Here is a 17,411-nt window from a genome sequence, read left to right as displayed (position 1 = left end):
TCATGGGTCTTGTGGTTTTCTTTCTTTACGTGTTGATTTATATTGATGACATATTGATCACCAGACCCTCTTTTGATGCTATTGATGACCTTATGACCTCCCTTTCATCAGCGTTTTCCCTTAAGGATCTTGGGTCTGCTCGGTTCTTTTTGGGTATTGAGCTCATCCCTCTTCCTACGGGATTGTTATTGTCAAAACAACACTGTCTATGGCTTGTTTCAACATGTTGGTTCATCAGATGCAAAGTCTATCTCTACCCCTATTCAATCTTTTGTTCATCTTTCGATGAATGGAGGGACCCCATTGTCGGACCTAACCTTGTGTCATAGTCTTGTAGGTGCTCTTCAGTATGTTACTTTGACACGACTAGAGATTGCTTTCATTGTCAACAAGTTGTGTCAGTTTTTATCATCACCTACGGAGGATCATTGGACTAGGACTACTTTGAAGAGGTTATTATGTTATCTTAAAGGAACTATTTTGTATGGTCTTCACATCATGCCATATTCTTCTCGATCTTTGGCTGCCTTTTCTAATGCTAACTGGGTAAGATGCCCGATGATCACAAATCTCAAGGTGGATATCTCATTTTTCTTGGAGATAAAATTTGGTGTCTTGGTAGTCTCAAAAGTAGTCGTGGCTTGATCTAATATTGTGAAATCTCCCGGATTTCTAGCCCTTTAATCCGAAGTTTCAAAACCGAGAACCTGGGTCTCGAGTCGGCGACAACTGTGGGCCATTCAAGTTGAGCCCGAAGGATTGGAAATAGAACCAATGTTGGAAATCCTTGGATTCCACTATAAGTATAAAATTGATGAAATTTGTGGATTCATGCGGAGTAACCCAACAAAACTCTATGAATTTCGATAGATTTGAGGCCAACCAAATAGTTAATTTTTTGAACAATAAATCCGTAGATCTGAAATCTCATTTCATTTCAAATACCTAGATTCATGTAACCAAATAGGCCCTAATCTAATATTTCAAACTTAAGGCTTGGCCTATAAGAGCAGTAACAGTGCCACATGGTCTTGAAATTGCTCCTATAATCTCACCCAAACTTAAGGCCTCACCTAGAAGAATAGTTGGAATGCAACATGGTTTTGAAACTGCTGCTATAATCTCGCCATTTGCGAACAGAAATTCACCCACCCACGTCTCTCAATTGAACTGCTATAGAGTCGGATTGATTCTGACCCGCTTGGTCTCCATATCCAACTCTCAAAAAATCCATACTCGTGTAGTTGCAGAGGTCGTCTCCATACCCAATTCCAAAGTTAAGTTTGTTCGTTTTGGTTCTTCGAGTTGAAGGGTTTACACATACACTAAGAAATCTGAGTGACGGTTTCCAAATTGTTCCCATGTTTTGGAGTACGCCCCCCCCCCCATACCATTGGTAGTTGTAAGTAGACAGCCCTATCGATGATTAGCCCTATTTTGATTCATCACTCAAAACTATCTTATCAGCAAGGGTGGCCCGCACTGTGCGCGGCCCTTAACCTTACATGACACGCTTCTACCTGCCCCTCGATCTCATCATCATCATCTCTCCGCACCCCAAAAGTCTTGAAGGGGAAGCAATCGCTATGCTGAACACTTAACTCTCGAATACATACACCCAGCCGCGGCGGCTCCTTTGGACCCCCCCCCATGGTTTGGCCTAGTTGTAGTAGATCCCTCCCACAACTGCTCACACTTCCATTGTTGATTTCGATACATGAAATTATGGTGCCAAGAAGACACTGACATAACACCAAAGACCCTTTCAATCGGATTTTGATTCATCATGCGAACTTATGCAAAATTAGTATTATGCCCCTGGTGGCCGCGTGCACGAAGATATCTTGGGTTCGGCAGAGTGACCCAACTCACGGAGGTCGGCAATGAACCCTACCTTTAAGACAAGACAGTGGCTTCTACCTGCTTCTCCAGATACTGCACCTTACCATCATCCTAATGAGATCACAAACATGTGAAACCCAAGAAAAAAGAACAGAAAGGCAGACACAAAAGAGGGGAGAGAGAGAGAGAGAGAGAGAGAGACTCTTTTCGATAGAAGTAAGAAGCTTGTCATAAATCATATTGATACTCAAGGGTCGCAAAAGGTGGCCATTATGATCTAAGAAACACAATTAACTCTTATTCCATCTCAACTGTTGATACCAAGCTCTTCTAAACCCATTTCATATCATGATTGAATGTGGTGTAAATAACACGACAAAAAAAAAAGTAGAGACAAGCAATATCATATACCTCAATGAATTCGAAGCAGTGGATCTAGGCATAGAAGTATAATTAACAACACCTTACTACATGACAACCCGGAGAACCTCTTTTTGGAAATTAGGAGCTTTATAAATCATATGAGATCGTGAGAAGGTTGGTTTCCCAATAGTTTCGTTCTAGTCCATTTCTCTCACAAATGAACTCACACTTCCATTGTTGATGCTAAGCATGAAATAATACACCTTGTTTTGCATGCTTAACTGCTGTCTGGAGACTATTGATAACCGGTCTCTCATTCAAGAAGTCTGCAGTGAGAGTTTGGAATATACAAGCCAGCAGGTTATGAGAATAATGTACTACGCAAAGTTTTGTTTTGGGAGCAGTTCCTTTAACAAAATTGAGATTTTCTTTGTTGCAACTCAGTTCATTAAAACCCATTTTGGAGAAAAGAAAAAACACTTAAGTTTTCAAAAAAAATAAAGGAAAAAAGAAAGCTATGGTATATGGAGTCTTTATTCCACCGGAAAAATAGTATTTTTCAAAACTGTTATTGAACAAAATTACCGTTTGTTCTAAAAGAACAAAACAATGCTTTACAGACCCTTCATCTATTTTTTTCAATGACCACTGCGCTTTCTACGAGAAATACCAAATGCATCCCAAGAGTAGAAGAGACTAGTTTAGTCATTCTTCATCCAAGTAATTTATTCAAAGAAATTATAATTAAATGATTTAACATTCTTCAGGAAAATGGAAAAAAAATAAAAATTTGTGCTGATGGTGATTGTGTGCTCTTATTCACTTCTGGACTTCTAATATCAACTTTTAATTTTACAAAAGAATTGGCATTTCTAAATTTTTAATCAGAACAAGGATGTTCTTACTGTCGGGCATCAGTCAGCTACTCAGTTATTTTGTTAGTGATTACACAAATTATGTATGTCAAAGTTTTTCAGATTAAATGAAAATGCCAATTTTGATACTTGTAAAAATGGTTATGTTTGGTGATATTAGATTTGTTTGAATTGTCTTTCTTTTTTCTTTCATTCTTTTTCTTCTTTTTATTATTATTTTTTATCTTAAAGAAAGAAACATAAAGAGAAAAAAATGTCCCTTTCTCCAATAATATTGACCTAGGAAAAAAAAATAAAAATCAAGGGTCGTTATCTTTTTTTTTTTCTTTCTTCTTTTCTTGGGTGGGGGAGCTGATGATCATCCAAGCTAACTTGCGCGCACTTTGATTACATCTTTAAGAGAGCAACTATTACATATAAATCAAAATAAAGGGGGGGGAGGGGTTGCCCCTGGTCCCAAGTAACAATTCTAGTTGATGTAACTTTTATTAGAGGTCTGTACTCCCCTCACACCTCTTCATCACATATTAGGAAGAGTCCACAGAGGCCCCCTAGGGGTCCCATTTCTAATTTATTTTGTCAGAACTTAGAAGTATCTCACTCTCTTAATATGTGGTAAAGAGGTGTGGAGGGAGCACAGACCTCTACCCGACTTCTACCTTGACGGGCAGAGGATCCAAATTCCCACCTCTAAAGCTAGCACTTATTTTTCTTATATATTGGTAAGATCATATGTCAGCATTTAAAAAGTAACCCACTCTATGGTCCATAGAATGGTAGATATTCACAACCCAACCCCCCCCCCCCGGCTGTTGTTAATTTACGCAGTTGACATATGATTAAACTCACTAATATTCAAATTTGGATCAACTAGTAGCAATCCTATATTTGCATTCTATTATATTCGAATGAATTTAGTAATATCCTATCAATTTTCTAAGATGAAGTAAGATTTGGATAATAATCAAATAATGGCCAAACTTTTAAAACCATAGAATGGTAAATATATAGAACAATCCCCCACCCCACCCAAAAAAAGAAAAAAAAGAAAAAGACATTTGACATAGTTGATGCATGACTAAACTCACAAATATTGAGATTAGGATCAGATAGTAGTATGATTCTATTCACATCCTATTATATTTGAATGGATTCAGATTACCAATCAAATTTTCAAAGATGAAGTAAGATTAGGATAATAATCAAATAATTGTTTCATTTTAGTACAAATTACCCATGACGGGTATGGATGCAAATTGAACACAACATTTTTATTACTTTTTGACATCTATACCATTTTCTTGGTAAGGATTAGGATTGAGATATGAGAATTTTGCAAATTTCCTTTCTTCTACTAGCTTTCTGTCTTTTTTTTTTTTTTTTTTTTTTTTTTTTTTTTAAGAAAACTTTTATCCGGAGTTCCTTTTATATTTAGTCATAAAAAATAAGAAAATAATTGAATTACGTTGAGCTAAATATGTATTAAATAAGAAAGTAAATCCAATAAGGTAACTCAATCGAATAATTAACCAGTTGGGTTACCGGTTGGATGGGGGCATTACCACATCTGCATCTTTTCAATGACTACGGATTTAGATTCTCCTAAATAGATAGGGATGTAAATTTACTATGTTTGACCAGCCACTAATAGACATCATGTTTGGTAATAATGCATATAAGAATTTGTTTCCAATCTCCCACTTATGTCCATCCTCCGAACTCCACTCCAAACACGGAGAAAGAGTTAAAGGGTTTGCACACACTAAGAACTGAGAGTAACCGTTTCAAAATTGTTCCCCTATTTAAATGCTTGAATATTAGTTATATGTGCATATAACCACAAGGAGTTGGCTCAGTTGCCAAAAGACCAATGCCTCATGGTGTGAGATCAATAGTTTAAATCTATGTAGTGGAATCAAAGGTGAAGTCTTATTGCATGTATATTTAAATTGTATAAAGCTACCTTGAGGATGTAGTCGAGGTGCACTTAAGCTGATCTCGATGAACCATGGATCCAAAAAATACACAATAATTACACAATGTATCATGTTAGGTAATAATTATGGCATATTATTAAACCATTAATATTTATTTGAAGAAAAAAATAATACATCATATACTCTAATTTTTTTTTTTTTGGGGAAGGGGGGTAAAACACATACCCCAACTGCATCACACACCAAAGACTTATTCTCTAGAGAACATACCAAAGTACCCCGTTGACCAAAAAAAAAAAATACCAAAGTACCCCAACTGCACCAGACACCAAAGACTTATTCTCTGGAGAACATACCAAAGTTAGTATTTGTAATAGTGAAGCCTTTATCAACAATGAAATTATGGCCACTCACACATTTTGATTCATCACTTGCAAAATAAAGTGTGGCCTCTGCAATATCTTGTGCAGTCAAGGTAACTCCTTTGAGACAAGACACTCTTTCTATCTTCTTCTCAATCACATCATCATCATACTCCTGCACAATACTGTTAAAGAAAGGTGATGCAATCGCCAATGCTGAAACACAGTTAACTCTTATTCCATGTCTCCCAAGCTCTGCTGCTGCATTCTTTGTCAAACCTACTACTGCATGCTTTGAAGCAACATAAGCATGAGTGGCTATCCCTCCCACAACTGAACTCACACTTCCGTTGTTGATGATGGTGCCTTGTTTCGCAGGTAACATGACTCGAGCTGCATGTTTGGTGCCTAAGAAGACACCAGTGACATTAACACCAAGGACCCTTTCAAAATCGGATATTTCATTCTCCATTATCCTTGACTTTGGTGGATCAACTGCACCTGCGTTGTTGAACATTATGTCAAGCTTCCCAAATCTCTTCACAGCTTCGTCTACTGCATTCTCCACTTCATCTTCTATGGTGACATCGCAATGCACGAAAAGGGACACCTCAGGGCCGATTTCGTCGCAGAGGGAGTGACCCAACTCATCTTGGATGTCAGCAATGACCACCTTGCAACCTTGCTGGCTGAACAACTTGGCAGTAGCTTTGCCAATTCCTGCAGCACCTCCAGTGATCACTGCAACCTTACCTTCAAGTCTGTCAAGTATAATATATCACTGTTGATTAATTAGTAACCCCTTATAAATACTAATGATCAGAAAATAAAGAAAAGCAGCAGGTGGAGGCCTTGCTTTTACATATTTCTTAAGTCCCAATTAAGCGAAGAGGTTGCAGGTAACTTTGAAATCTACCCATCTATAAAATTTCACCCCTACCTAATAAACTTCCTACATGACAAGATAAAAATGTCTTAACAAAACCATTACTATTCTTTACTTGAAAAAAATTGAATAGAAAGAGAGACAGCATATATTACAAGAAAGAGAAAGGATAAGAAAGAGAGAGAGTGAGAGACAACCTCCTTGCTGTCATGTTGATACTCAAAAAGTTCTTCGCAATGGATAGGTTTCAAAACTAGGTTTTGTTCTTCTAAGCCCATTTCATATCATAACTAGATGTAGTATTTATAATAAAACCCCATTCGCATTGCACATCAACAATCGACGAGAGAAAGTATATTTTATCATTTAGAAATCATGGCTTTGTTCTCATTAAATTTTCTCCATTTCATGAAAATGGTAGTCATTTCCAACACGCTTGGTAGTCTTGTTTGACCAAGTTCTTCCGTATAATCTGATCAAAGTGTAATGAACATAAGATTATCAATTATAGTAATAGACCGAACATGCATTTTTATGAGCAATCTGACTCATCAAAATGTTTAAAGGTTAAAACACACGACGACATTCACATGGCACATCGACACCACACACACCCACAGAGAAAGAGAGAGAGGGAGAGAGAAGCTTTGCCACAGGTTTCAACTTATTTAGAATTATAATATTGATCGACCACTTGAGTTAAACACGGCAAATCTAACAAGCCGGACAAAAGTTGGGTAGGTATGAGAGTAGTTTAATCACTTTCTGACGTATAGTTAAAACAAAAATCTACGGTAGCGTGAATGATAGAATAACCCATATATATTCAAGGTATTTGACCCAAAAAAAACCCCATTCAAGGTAGACTCCGCATAATTCACGTTGATAGATTCTAAGTGTCTCTTTGATGTTCAATGTTACTTCAATCCACCCAATTTTCCTTAGTATTCCAATGTAAGCTCATCATCCTACGTCATCATCCTACGTCAGTGAATAATAGAAGAACACCATCTTTAACTATGATAGCATTTGTTATGATGTGGGAAATCACCGGGAAGGGGGGGACATATTTGGGTGGACGATCCAAATGATCCTTTTTTGTATTTGCTTATTGAAGGGGGGGGGCCGGGCCCAACCCAAGGGGGGCTGATCTTTGTCTATGGGGGGGGGTGAGGGCTGTGCCCCCATGGTATGATACAATCTGACCCGATGGATCGACCCACTTACCTGATTGGAGTCTATATATTTATCTTCTATTCGCCGATGAGATCATTGAGAGATTTGGGATTTTTGATTAGGGTCTTGGATGAGAGTCCTTGTAATGCTATTCTAGAGATTGGTTGTGACTTGTGAGATCTCACTTTTGTTGTTCTCCTATAAAAATCTCTTCTTGTGGTGGATGTAGCACACCGCATTGGTGCGTAAATCACGTTAAATTTCTATGTATTTTTATTTTGTTTATATTTTTATTCGCTATCTTTGGCACTTCAAATTAAGTCCACCATGTAGTTGAGATGGGCGTAAGCTAGCCAGGATGAATTTTAGTTCCCGAAATTTTTTTTGTTATTTTTAATTTTTTTTATTAAATTGAATTTTATTTTTGAAAAAAAATAACAAATTTCTAAATTAGTATTAATTTTTCCTACCCAACCAAATTACTCTAAACCAATCTTTTTTATGCATGTATAGTTTAGTTATTATTTTTTAATAGTTAGTTACACAACGTCATGTTTAAAAATATTTGAGTTACTTACAAGTAATTTTTTTAATAATTTACTACTCAAATAGAGGGTTTTATTCAAATTATTAAAATAAAATTTAAGAGTAAATTATTATAAAATAAAAAAATAAAAAAAAAGTGAAAAAAAGAGACTTTCATAGAAACATCACGCACGCCAATCTTGTTTGACAACTTTCTGTTCGAGAGGCAGTTTCATTGAGCCAATAAATAGGGAGGAGCTTAGAGAAGAAGATCTTAATACCAAGAAAAGAATTTGTTCTTCATTAATTCTTCATTAGAGACTGAAGAGAAGAATCCGCTCTTTTCGTCTCCAATGTAGAGACTGAAGAGAAGAATCCGCTCTTTTCGTCTCTGATCGGTCCCAACTATGGTATGTTTTATAACCTCATATTGTTATTATTTATGGTATTTTTAATCAATCTACATGAAAATAAATTGTACTTTTGAAAAGAATTATCAAATCTCGATCTAAAGTAGTGTTAATTTTTTCCCACATAATCAATATTTTACTCTAAACTAACCACCCAACCAATTTACTTTAAATCAATTTGTTGGTGCAATTTAGAGGGGGTTGATAGATTGCAACTAATAGAATTGCCCAATTTTTCAGTTTAATTGCAAATTTAAGGTAAATTAAAAATTCAAATGAAATTAAACAATCACAATACAAGAATTTATAGTGGTTCAACTTTACAACTCTATGTTCACTCCTCTCTTGGCCTTAAGAAAGATTTTCATTAGTGATTCTCTTTCAATACGGTGGGTAGAGAATCAAACCCTTACAATATTTGTTCCATATAGGGCAAGAGCACCATTTACAATTTTCGTTTATTCTAAGGTAAAAGCACTTTCTTCAATATTTATTTATGGGTAAGATCATCAAAAATCAATTCTAATCTACCTAGACTAGAATTGAACAAATACAAGAAAAGAATGTTACCTAACAAGATGTATGACACTACTGATCTTATGTGAGTGTGATGCAATGAGAGTGTATGCTCAAATGAAAATGAATGCACCACCAACACCTCAAGCTTGGCTTCCACAAGCTTGCTTAACACCTTGGTATGTTCTTCAAGGTTGAATGAGGATGAGAGGCAAAACACAATTAATTTCTTGTAATATGAGAGCTTGAGAATACTTGGGGAGTAGTTGATCAATTGGCAAGGTTTAAAGTCTCAAATGTGGTGAATTAGGCTTATATAGATGACATTTAAGTGCCTTAACTTAACCCTCATTGGATAGAAACGGACAAAATTTTCTCCCAGTTTTCAATCCACACGGTCATCCATTTGAATCAGACGAAGCTTCGTGTAAAAAATAATTGTTTAAAAAATAGCCATTGGGCTTAAGTCAGAACCAGATAGGCATCCGTCTCACCAAATGGATGTCCATCTGACTTGCTATTGCCAGACGAAATTTCCACTTGGCACTCTGTGACCAGACGGACGACCGTTTGGCTCAAACGAACATCCATCTATAGTATAGAGTGCACAGTAATGTGTATTCAAGAATTTGATTGGGTTTTAGGGATTTTTAACCATCCTAAGCCTTATACACTCTCCTAACATGTCATAGGCCAGTTTAATGACATGATATGTGTATAATTGAATGCAATTACATATAAGTGAATATGAAGTAACTTAAGTCCTAATTTGCTAAGTCTTCTTGCTTGAGCTTGAGTTGATAATCTTTGATGTTCTTAAGTTTTCTTGTACTTCATTCTTCATGCTCATTTTGACTTAGACTTCATGTCTATATTGGCTTGGTCTAGGCCTTGACTTAGGCTTAGGCATTCGACATTGATTTGGATTTGGTCTACTTACTTCCATATTGAAGTAGACAAACACAACTCAGTATAGCCATTAGTAATTTATGTTTGTTATCATCAAAACTAATATATGTTGATATGGCAATACTGACATGGCATTTTCAAACACAATCCTTTTTATGCATATATAATTTAGTTATTGTTTTTTTACAAGTTTACTAAAATTATTAAAAATAAATTTTTAAGAGTAAATTATGGGGAAAAAGGAAGAAGAAGAAGGAAAAACCTAAATATCAAGTAAAGAGTTTGTTCTTCACTAACGCAAAGAGCTGTTGTAGTGGTTGAAACCAACACTTCTTAGTGAAGAGGTCATGGGTTTGACTTTTCGTTGATGCATATTAATATCCCCATCCCCGGCTTAATAAAGCCCCTTTGTACAACCAAAAAAAAAAAGAAGAAAGAAGAGTTTGTTTTTTATAGGAGACTGAATAAACAATCTACTGCCTTTTGTCTCCATTGGATCTCAAAAAAAGAATATTTTATAACCTCGTCATTATTTTTTGTGTTGTTAATCAATTTACATAACCTTGATTAGATTTTAATCTTACTTTCTACCGTAAAATCTGAACAAAATTTAATGTGCCTAAGATTTGCAATTAAAATAGTAGACAGACCATGCAATGTTATGAACAATTTGTATTTTCAAAGTGTAAAAGGTTAAGCAATTTGCATTGTATTTATTAATATTTCTTTTTAGTGATTATTAAACTATATAATGGGCGAAGATCTAGTGTGATGCCCAATCAAGTCACCCACTAGCCAAGAAAATATTTTTAAGAGACTACAATGTGCTTCTACTATGTAACAGTTTGTTTTAATATATATATATATATATATATATATATATATATATATATATATATATATATATATATATATAAAAAGATTATATGGCAAATAAATATAATATAAGACTTGACAATGAGTAAGTCTCTCACCCAAAAAAAAAAAGACAATGAGTAAGTCTATAAGAATCAAACTTATATCATTAGCCCTTCTGATACGGAAGGGGTTTTTCTATCTTATAATATTTTTTAAATTAATTTTTTTAGAATATCAGGAGTGTGAAGTAGGAAATAGGGATGATACTATGTAAATGTAATTTTTTACTATTTTTTTCTTAATTCAGTAAAAGATTTTCTGGGAGAAGAAAAAAATCTTAAGAAAGTAATTAACGGATCACTAATCACGTGTTCTACTACAACTTGCTAAACACGCATGTGAAAAACTATAATCCTGACAAAAGGAAGGTAGTTAGCCTATCAAATCGAAATAAAACAAAGACCAACGTAAAGTCATTGTGCAAAGTGCAAACAGTAGTGCAGTGATTAGATTAAGTATTTCTTTAACGTCAAATTGTAACAGGGAATGTGGAACTTGCTTTGAATATGATACAAATAAATGTAGTTAATGGCTGCATCTGTCATTAGAAAGAAATCTGGCTGGGCATTATTATTTAACTGGGACTTCATTCAAAGAAATAGCTGCTAATTAATGTGTCTAGTCTATTTATACATAATTGTCTTTGTGGCTTCTTTAACTCATCAGTTGAGTTCTTTTCTTCTGCTGGAGACTTCCACCAATATTTTCTTTCATGGCTTCAAATTATCCCTTCAAGGAAGAAGCTAATCAGGTACTGTCCCTTCAAGGAAGAACCTAACTGGGTTTTCTCTCCCTCTGTGTGTGACCTTGCTACCCTTTTTTGTAGGAAACCAATCGATTTTATTATTTTCATCACCAGAATCTGATAACACTCTTTCTCTCTCAGGTTCTGTTCGAAGAAAAATCATGTGTGAGAAAGGTGATATTAAATAGGCCTATGAGATTGAATTCTCTTACATATAATATGGTATGCAGAGGAAATTGAATCATCATATTCTTTACAATGATGATAATAATCGAGTCATCTTTAAACCTATACTCAGCTTTTACATGTCTATCTCGCTTAACCTTTTCCCTTTCTGTCTTCTTCTGTTACTGGTAGATTCTTCAAATGTTGAAGAAGTTAAAAGAATATGAACACGATTCCAGAGTGAAAGTAGTGATATTGAAGGTAATCTTTTTTCCTTGGTAAAGATTTTCAAGGTGAATTATCGCAAAAGTCAGCAGCTTCACTCCCTCGAACTGATCAACAATAACAATGACTAGTGGGGGTGGCCTTGAGAGGCTTTTAGCGTTAAGACTATTTTTTTTAAGTTTCTACTCCCTGACAAAACATCAAAGCCTTGTTTTGTAAATACTATTCTTCAAACTAGTTTTCTCACTGAAAACTAATTTCATTCTTGACGAACGAAACCGTGAACCATATTGATATTCACCTATCCCAGGTTCTTCTATTCTTGGAGAACACAAAGAATGCCAAAACTGTTTTGTGGGAAGGTTCCCAAATTTATCCTAGGAGTAGAAGAGGCTAGTTTAGTTCTCCATTGAATTAGTAATCTACTCCAAGAAGTTATAATCAAAAGATTTAACATTTTGCAGGGAAATGGAAAAGGATTTTGTGCTGGTGGCGATTGTGTAGCTTTGATTCACTTCTGCACTTCTGGTATGGACATTTAATATTATGAAGTAATTTGCAATTCTGAGCTTGTAATCAAAAAAAGGGTGTTCTTATTGTTAAATTTGTGGGAGCAAATAAGTAAATGATCGACTAACTTATATCACACTTGACTATATGTATTAGGTCACTGGAGTTTTGGTGCGAGTTTTTCTCGAAAACAACTTACCCTTGACTATGTTCTAGCTACACTTAGTAAAACTTTGGTGAGATGTTATCCTTATTAATAATTTTTTTTCCCTTGGCCTTGATATGGACTTGATAATTAAAATGTTAATCATGAAGGTCTGTCTTATTGATGGAGTGGTTATGGGAGGTGGTGCTGGGTTATCAATGAATGCAAGGTTTCGAGTTGTGACTGAGCAAGCGGTAATAATGAGAACTTTTAACGAGGTTTGAAATAATGTTATTGATTTGAACGAAAAATGATCATCATTATTCAATAGCCAAGGTGATGCCAATAATTTTCTATTTCAATTTTAGTTTGTCACTCATCATTTATTTATTTATTTATGACTGATTTTCTTTCTACCATTTGGAGTGAATCTTGTGATACTTTCTCACTTTTTCTCTTTAATATAAACTTATATTTCAGCATATTTCTTTGTCCAGGTATTTGCAATGCCAGAAGCAGTTTTAGGAATTTTTCCGGATGTAGGTGCATCATACTTTTTGTCTAAGCTGCCAGGCTACTTCGGTAATGATTTGACGTCCCTTTCTATGGAAACAATAATCACACAATGGTTAAAAAAAATACTATCATACATATTGGGAACCATTTAATACTAAAGACATTGTCATATGAAAAAAAATTGATTTTCACAGTTAAACTTGATGATAAGTTGCTACATATATCTTCTAGCATTATCCTTTTTTCCCTTGGTAAATTCTTCTAGCTAGCGTTAGTGTGTTGTCAAATAATTCGATTTATTACATGTTTTATTCAGTTTCATCACAGAATTCTTAAGATGCTCATATATTAGTATCATTTAGGAGAATATTTGGGCCTTACTGGTGCAAGGTTAGATGGAGCAGAGATGGTAGCATGTGGTCTTGCTACTCATTTTGTCAGGTCAAAGGTAAATATTATTTACACTCACAGTACCTTAAGATTTCATATCTAATAAGTTTAAATGTATGAATTATGTAAATCACACTTTTAAGTTGCTAATAATTCATAAATTATGGATTTTATTATGACAGGATTTACCTTCATTGGAAAAAGAGCTAGATGAAGTTGATTATGGAGATCCAACTGTTGTGTCTAAAGTCATCAATAAGTTCACACAAGAAACGTCCATTAAATCTGATGGTGCTTTGAGAAGGTAACTAGTAAAGTTATACATGCAAGTACACACACTGATGATATTTGCTCAAATCTTGTCAATACATTCCAATAGCATTCATTTTTTTCCCCTTATTTGGGTGAAAGAAAAAAAATATTCATATTCTTTACATTCTTATCTATTATGATTGAGGTTTTCAATGATTATGCAGCATGGAAATCATTAACAAATGTTTCTCAAGAAAAACAGTTGAAGAAATACTATCAGCATTGGTAAGAAGAAAAATAAGTAAATTTAGGTATTAGAAGGCGATTTTGTTCATTATTTACTTTCTTGCTTTCTCTAATATGTTTATTTTTTTTAATCTTTTCATTTTTGATTTGTTGTCTGAAAAGATTGTCATATTAGAATATATTCTTGTTTCTATAGGAAAGTGAAGTTGGGAATGCGGCAAATACTTGGATTGTAGCGGCAATCAAATCAATGAAAATAGCATCTCCAACTAGTCTTAAAATATTCCTAAGATCGGTACTAATTTTTTATGCTAATAGAACAAGAATTTATTTATCATTTTTGTTGGAATAAAACCTATAGCAAAATCTAATTATTTTGGCTTTGTTTTTTGTATACTAAAATATGTTGATTAATGCAGATACGAGAAGGACGAGGGCAAGAACTAGATCAATGCCTAACTCGAGAGTTTAGAATGCATTCTCATGTGTTCCGTAAAACAGTGAACAATGATTTCTATGAGGTCTCTAAATGGATAAATAATTTATTATTTTTTGAATTTATATTATTTTTTATTTTTTATTTTTTATCTTCTAACATTGTTTTTAATTGTAGGGTTGTAGAGCAATATTTTTTGATAAGGACAAACAGCCAAAGGTACAATTGAAAAAAAAGAAGAAAAGTTCTTAAGCAACTTGCATTATAATGTTCTTCTATAAGATTAATGATTTATTTATTTTTTATTTTTTTAAAATCCAGTGGGACCTTTAAAATTAGAATTGGTTAGTAATAAAATGGAAAATCAATACTTCACTAAAGTGGATGATAATGATGGTGAAGATTTGATGCTAAATCTCATGAATCCATTTTAATTAGAGCAAGGCTCTAATGTCATTGTCTTTTTTTTTTTGGTAAGAGAAAATTTTCATTAAATAAAGGGGCAAACCACCACCTAAACACCCTGATAACAAAGACCAAGGAGCCAAGGAGAGGAAATAGGGCAAACCGTCTTGTTTGCCAAAGACACGGCCATCCTAGCTAGGGAATGACCAACTGAATTAGCTTCCCTAGAAATATACTTAACCACAAAATCCACCCGAAGAAAGCAAATATATTGAATGTCTTCAATGAGGGGGCTCTAATCTCATTGTCATGCATGCAAAAGAATAATTGTAGTATATATGTATTGTGTAGTAGTTCTTATTACATGACATCAGTTGCATATCTATGTTTGTTTTGTTGGTTCATCAGATGATATAGTATAAAAGGGTTAAAGAGACTAAGAGGGTCTATTGAGCAAAACTCAAAAATACTAAATGTATAAATATTCTTTAATATTGTCACATCAGCTAGACCGTAAGAAACTAAACAATCACATCATAAATAAGCTATGATTGAATTAAGTCAAAGTATACTCGTATAATGAAGTACATGATACCCCAAGAGCCAACCATGGAATCTATTATGGGACCCGAAATGGAATTATGTCATCTCCAATGCATTGCATTTCATGTGGTAGGCTTGTAAGGTGCCATGTACCTCATTGTACAAATACAAGATACAAACTCCAAAAGGTTCCCTCAACTCGTTGTAAAATTGTCCTTAGAAATCCCTTAAGGTGATGTATAAAATTATTGATTTATTTTTATTTCTCTTTTTTGAATCCAGTGGGATCCTTCAAAACTAGCGTTGGTTAGTGATGAGATGGTGAATCAATATTTCACTAAAGTGGATGATGATGATTGGAAAGAGCTACAGCTTGATGTTAAATCTCATGAAGCCATTTTAACAAGAGCAAGGCTCTAATGTTATGTATGGAAAAAATAATTATAGTGTGAAGTATGTACTAGTAGACACAAGTGGTGGAGGCAACAGGCTAATACTTCACCTTTAGGGACTGTGTGGTTTCATGGATGCTTCTTGTTTTTGTATTATTTGTGGTTTGCTTGTAATAGATTTCGATATGAGGTGCTACTATCTAAAGACTGGGTACTGTGTCAAAACTCCTTTGACCTCATTCATCATGATTATGTAATTGATAGTAGAAACGTCTCCAATGGTTTTTGCCCACTTGCGGGCAATTGTTCTGAAAATCTCTATTAAGAAACCTACTCCTCCTCAAGAAAATTTATGGATATCGCCTTTTGTAGGGTGGGTTAAGCTAAATGTGGATGGTAGTTCTTTGGGCAATCCTAGCATCGTTGGTGCAGGTGGATTGTTTAGAGATGAATCATTAGCTGTTCTTTTTAACTTCAACTTCTTTTTGGGTATTAAAACTTGTTTTGAGGCTGAAATGGAGGCTCTGATGCAAGGCACAGAGTGGCCAGTAAAGTTAGATATACCACGGATATGGATTGAGTGTGACTCAGTGGCTATTGTGGTATTGATTCAGCAAAGGAAGATTCCATGGGTTTTCTTCCAACGCTGGAGAGGTGTTGATTTATTTCTTGCCAGTTGTCCTTGGAAAATTATCAATTGTTATAGAGAAAACAATAGGCTGCTACTTTCTTGGCAAATCAAGTTGCGGACTTTTTATTCAGATGTTAATACACCCTAGACAACAACGATAATGCATGAACTTGATCTAGGGACATCTAGTCGGTCTCGCTTCATATTTTGACTTCTTTTCTGTAAGATGGAACCTGTGAGGTTGGGTCTAACTGGGGGCAACTGATGTTGTAGGATTAAGGGTTGGTTCCTTGATATACGATTTTATTTGATTTTTTCTCTTTTTAATACATATGATCCTTTTAGCAGAAGAAAAAAAAAAAAAAAACACATGACATCACTTGGATATTTATGTTTTGTTGGTTTACCAGATGATCAAAGTTAAAATATAAGGGTTTAAAAGACTAAGAGAGTCTAGTGAGCATAAGTCAAAAATACTAGGTGTATGATTGATATCTAATGTCATTGCCACGTATGCAGTGAGAAACCTAACGACCACATCATAAATAAATAAGAATTGAGTTAAGTCAAAGCCTATATAACAAGAAGAAAAAGAGTTAAGTCAAAGGCCTCAGTTGTGCTATGTATTGTACAAATACAAGATGCAAACTCTAGACGGTCCCTACAACTTATCAGCCAAGATGAAATAGCTTTTGAAAGTCCCTTTAGTTGATGTACACTAAAACAGCTAGACAATATTAGGATTCAAAATTTGTCACTAGAAAGAGAGATGCTTTGGAGGGTAAAGCAACATTTAAAGTTATAAAGAAGAGCTAGAGTCATCCATCCTCTATTTTTGAAAATGAAATACACTTTAGAAGCATCCATCTAAATAATACATTTTTAGGATCAAGTGCAACCTGTTTTGATACACTTGTAGGGATCAAGTGCTTGTTAATTGTTATGTGCATTGAGGTTTAGACCATTAAACCGGTGTGAGCCGTTTGTTTGAGAATATTTTGTTAAACCCGGTTTGAAGAAGTTGTTCCAATACTTTTCGGTATGCCACTTCTTAGAGGAATGTTGCCTTTGAAGAACATCTCTCATCAGTG

At 34.6% G+C, this 17,411-nt stretch overlaps 2 protein-coding genes across 2 annotated transcripts; one reads left to right on the top strand and one right to left on the bottom strand.

Annotated features, from left to right (window-relative positions):
- Window positions 1-5,248: 5,248 nt before the first annotated feature.
- On the bottom strand, window positions 5,249-6,549 carry LOC149005847 (secoisolariciresinol dehydrogenase-like). Its single transcript, XM_089169364.1, has 2 exons — window positions 6,463-6,549; window positions 5,249-6,140 (listed from the first exon to the last, which is right to left on the bottom strand). The coding sequence occupies exons 1-2, from the start codon at window positions 6,474-6,476 to the stop codon at window positions 5,354-5,356; spliced, it is 801 nt and encodes a 266-aa protein (XP_089025490.1). The 5' UTR covers window positions 6,477-6,549; the 3' UTR covers window positions 5,249-5,353.
- Window positions 6,550-11,329: 4,780 nt separating this feature from the next.
- LOC149005846 (3-hydroxyisobutyryl-CoA hydrolase 1-like) lies at window positions 11,330-16,242 on the top strand. Its single transcript, XM_089168244.1, has 14 exons — window positions 11,330-11,470; window positions 11,606-11,686; window positions 11,822-11,890; window positions 12,319-12,382; window positions 12,521-12,600; window positions 12,680-12,763; window positions 13,007-13,091; window positions 13,388-13,473; window positions 13,598-13,719; window positions 13,892-13,952; window positions 14,110-14,208; window positions 14,333-14,434; window positions 14,527-14,568; window positions 15,580-16,242. The coding sequence occupies exons 1-14, from the start codon at window positions 11,432-11,434 to the stop codon at window positions 15,715-15,717; spliced, it is 1,152 nt and encodes a 383-aa protein (XP_089024370.1). The 5' UTR covers window positions 11,330-11,431; the 3' UTR covers window positions 15,718-16,242.
- The last annotated feature ends 1,169 nt before the right edge of the window (window positions 16,243-17,411 follow it).

The sequence above is a fragment of the Hakea prostrata genome, chromosome 9, assembly GCF_041222555.1.
Source record: "Hakea prostrata isolate BN-2017 chromosome 9, UWA_Hpros_2, whole genome shotgun sequence".
NCBI classification, from domain to species: Eukaryota; Viridiplantae; Streptophyta; class Magnoliopsida; order Proteales; family Proteaceae; genus Hakea; species Hakea prostrata.
The sequence above is the reverse complement of the archived record's forward strand: the minus strand, read 5'-3'. Positions and strand labels throughout refer to the sequence as shown.

What these genes read in the sequence shown, in the direction of transcription:
- LOC149005846 (XM_089168244.1), top strand. Translation starts at nt 11,432, where the DNA reads ATGGCTTCAAATTATCCCTTCAAGGAAGAAGCTAATCAG. An exon ending in TCAAGGAAGAAGCTAATCAG is followed by an intron (nt 11,471 to 11,605) that starts GTACTGTCCCTT and finishes TTTCTCTCTCAG; the next exon opens with GTTCTGTTCGAAGAAAAATC. An exon ending in GATTCACTTCTGCACTTCTG is followed by an intron (nt 12,383 to 12,520) that starts GTATGGACATTT and finishes TATATGTATTAG; the next exon opens with GTCACTGGAGTTTTGGTGCG.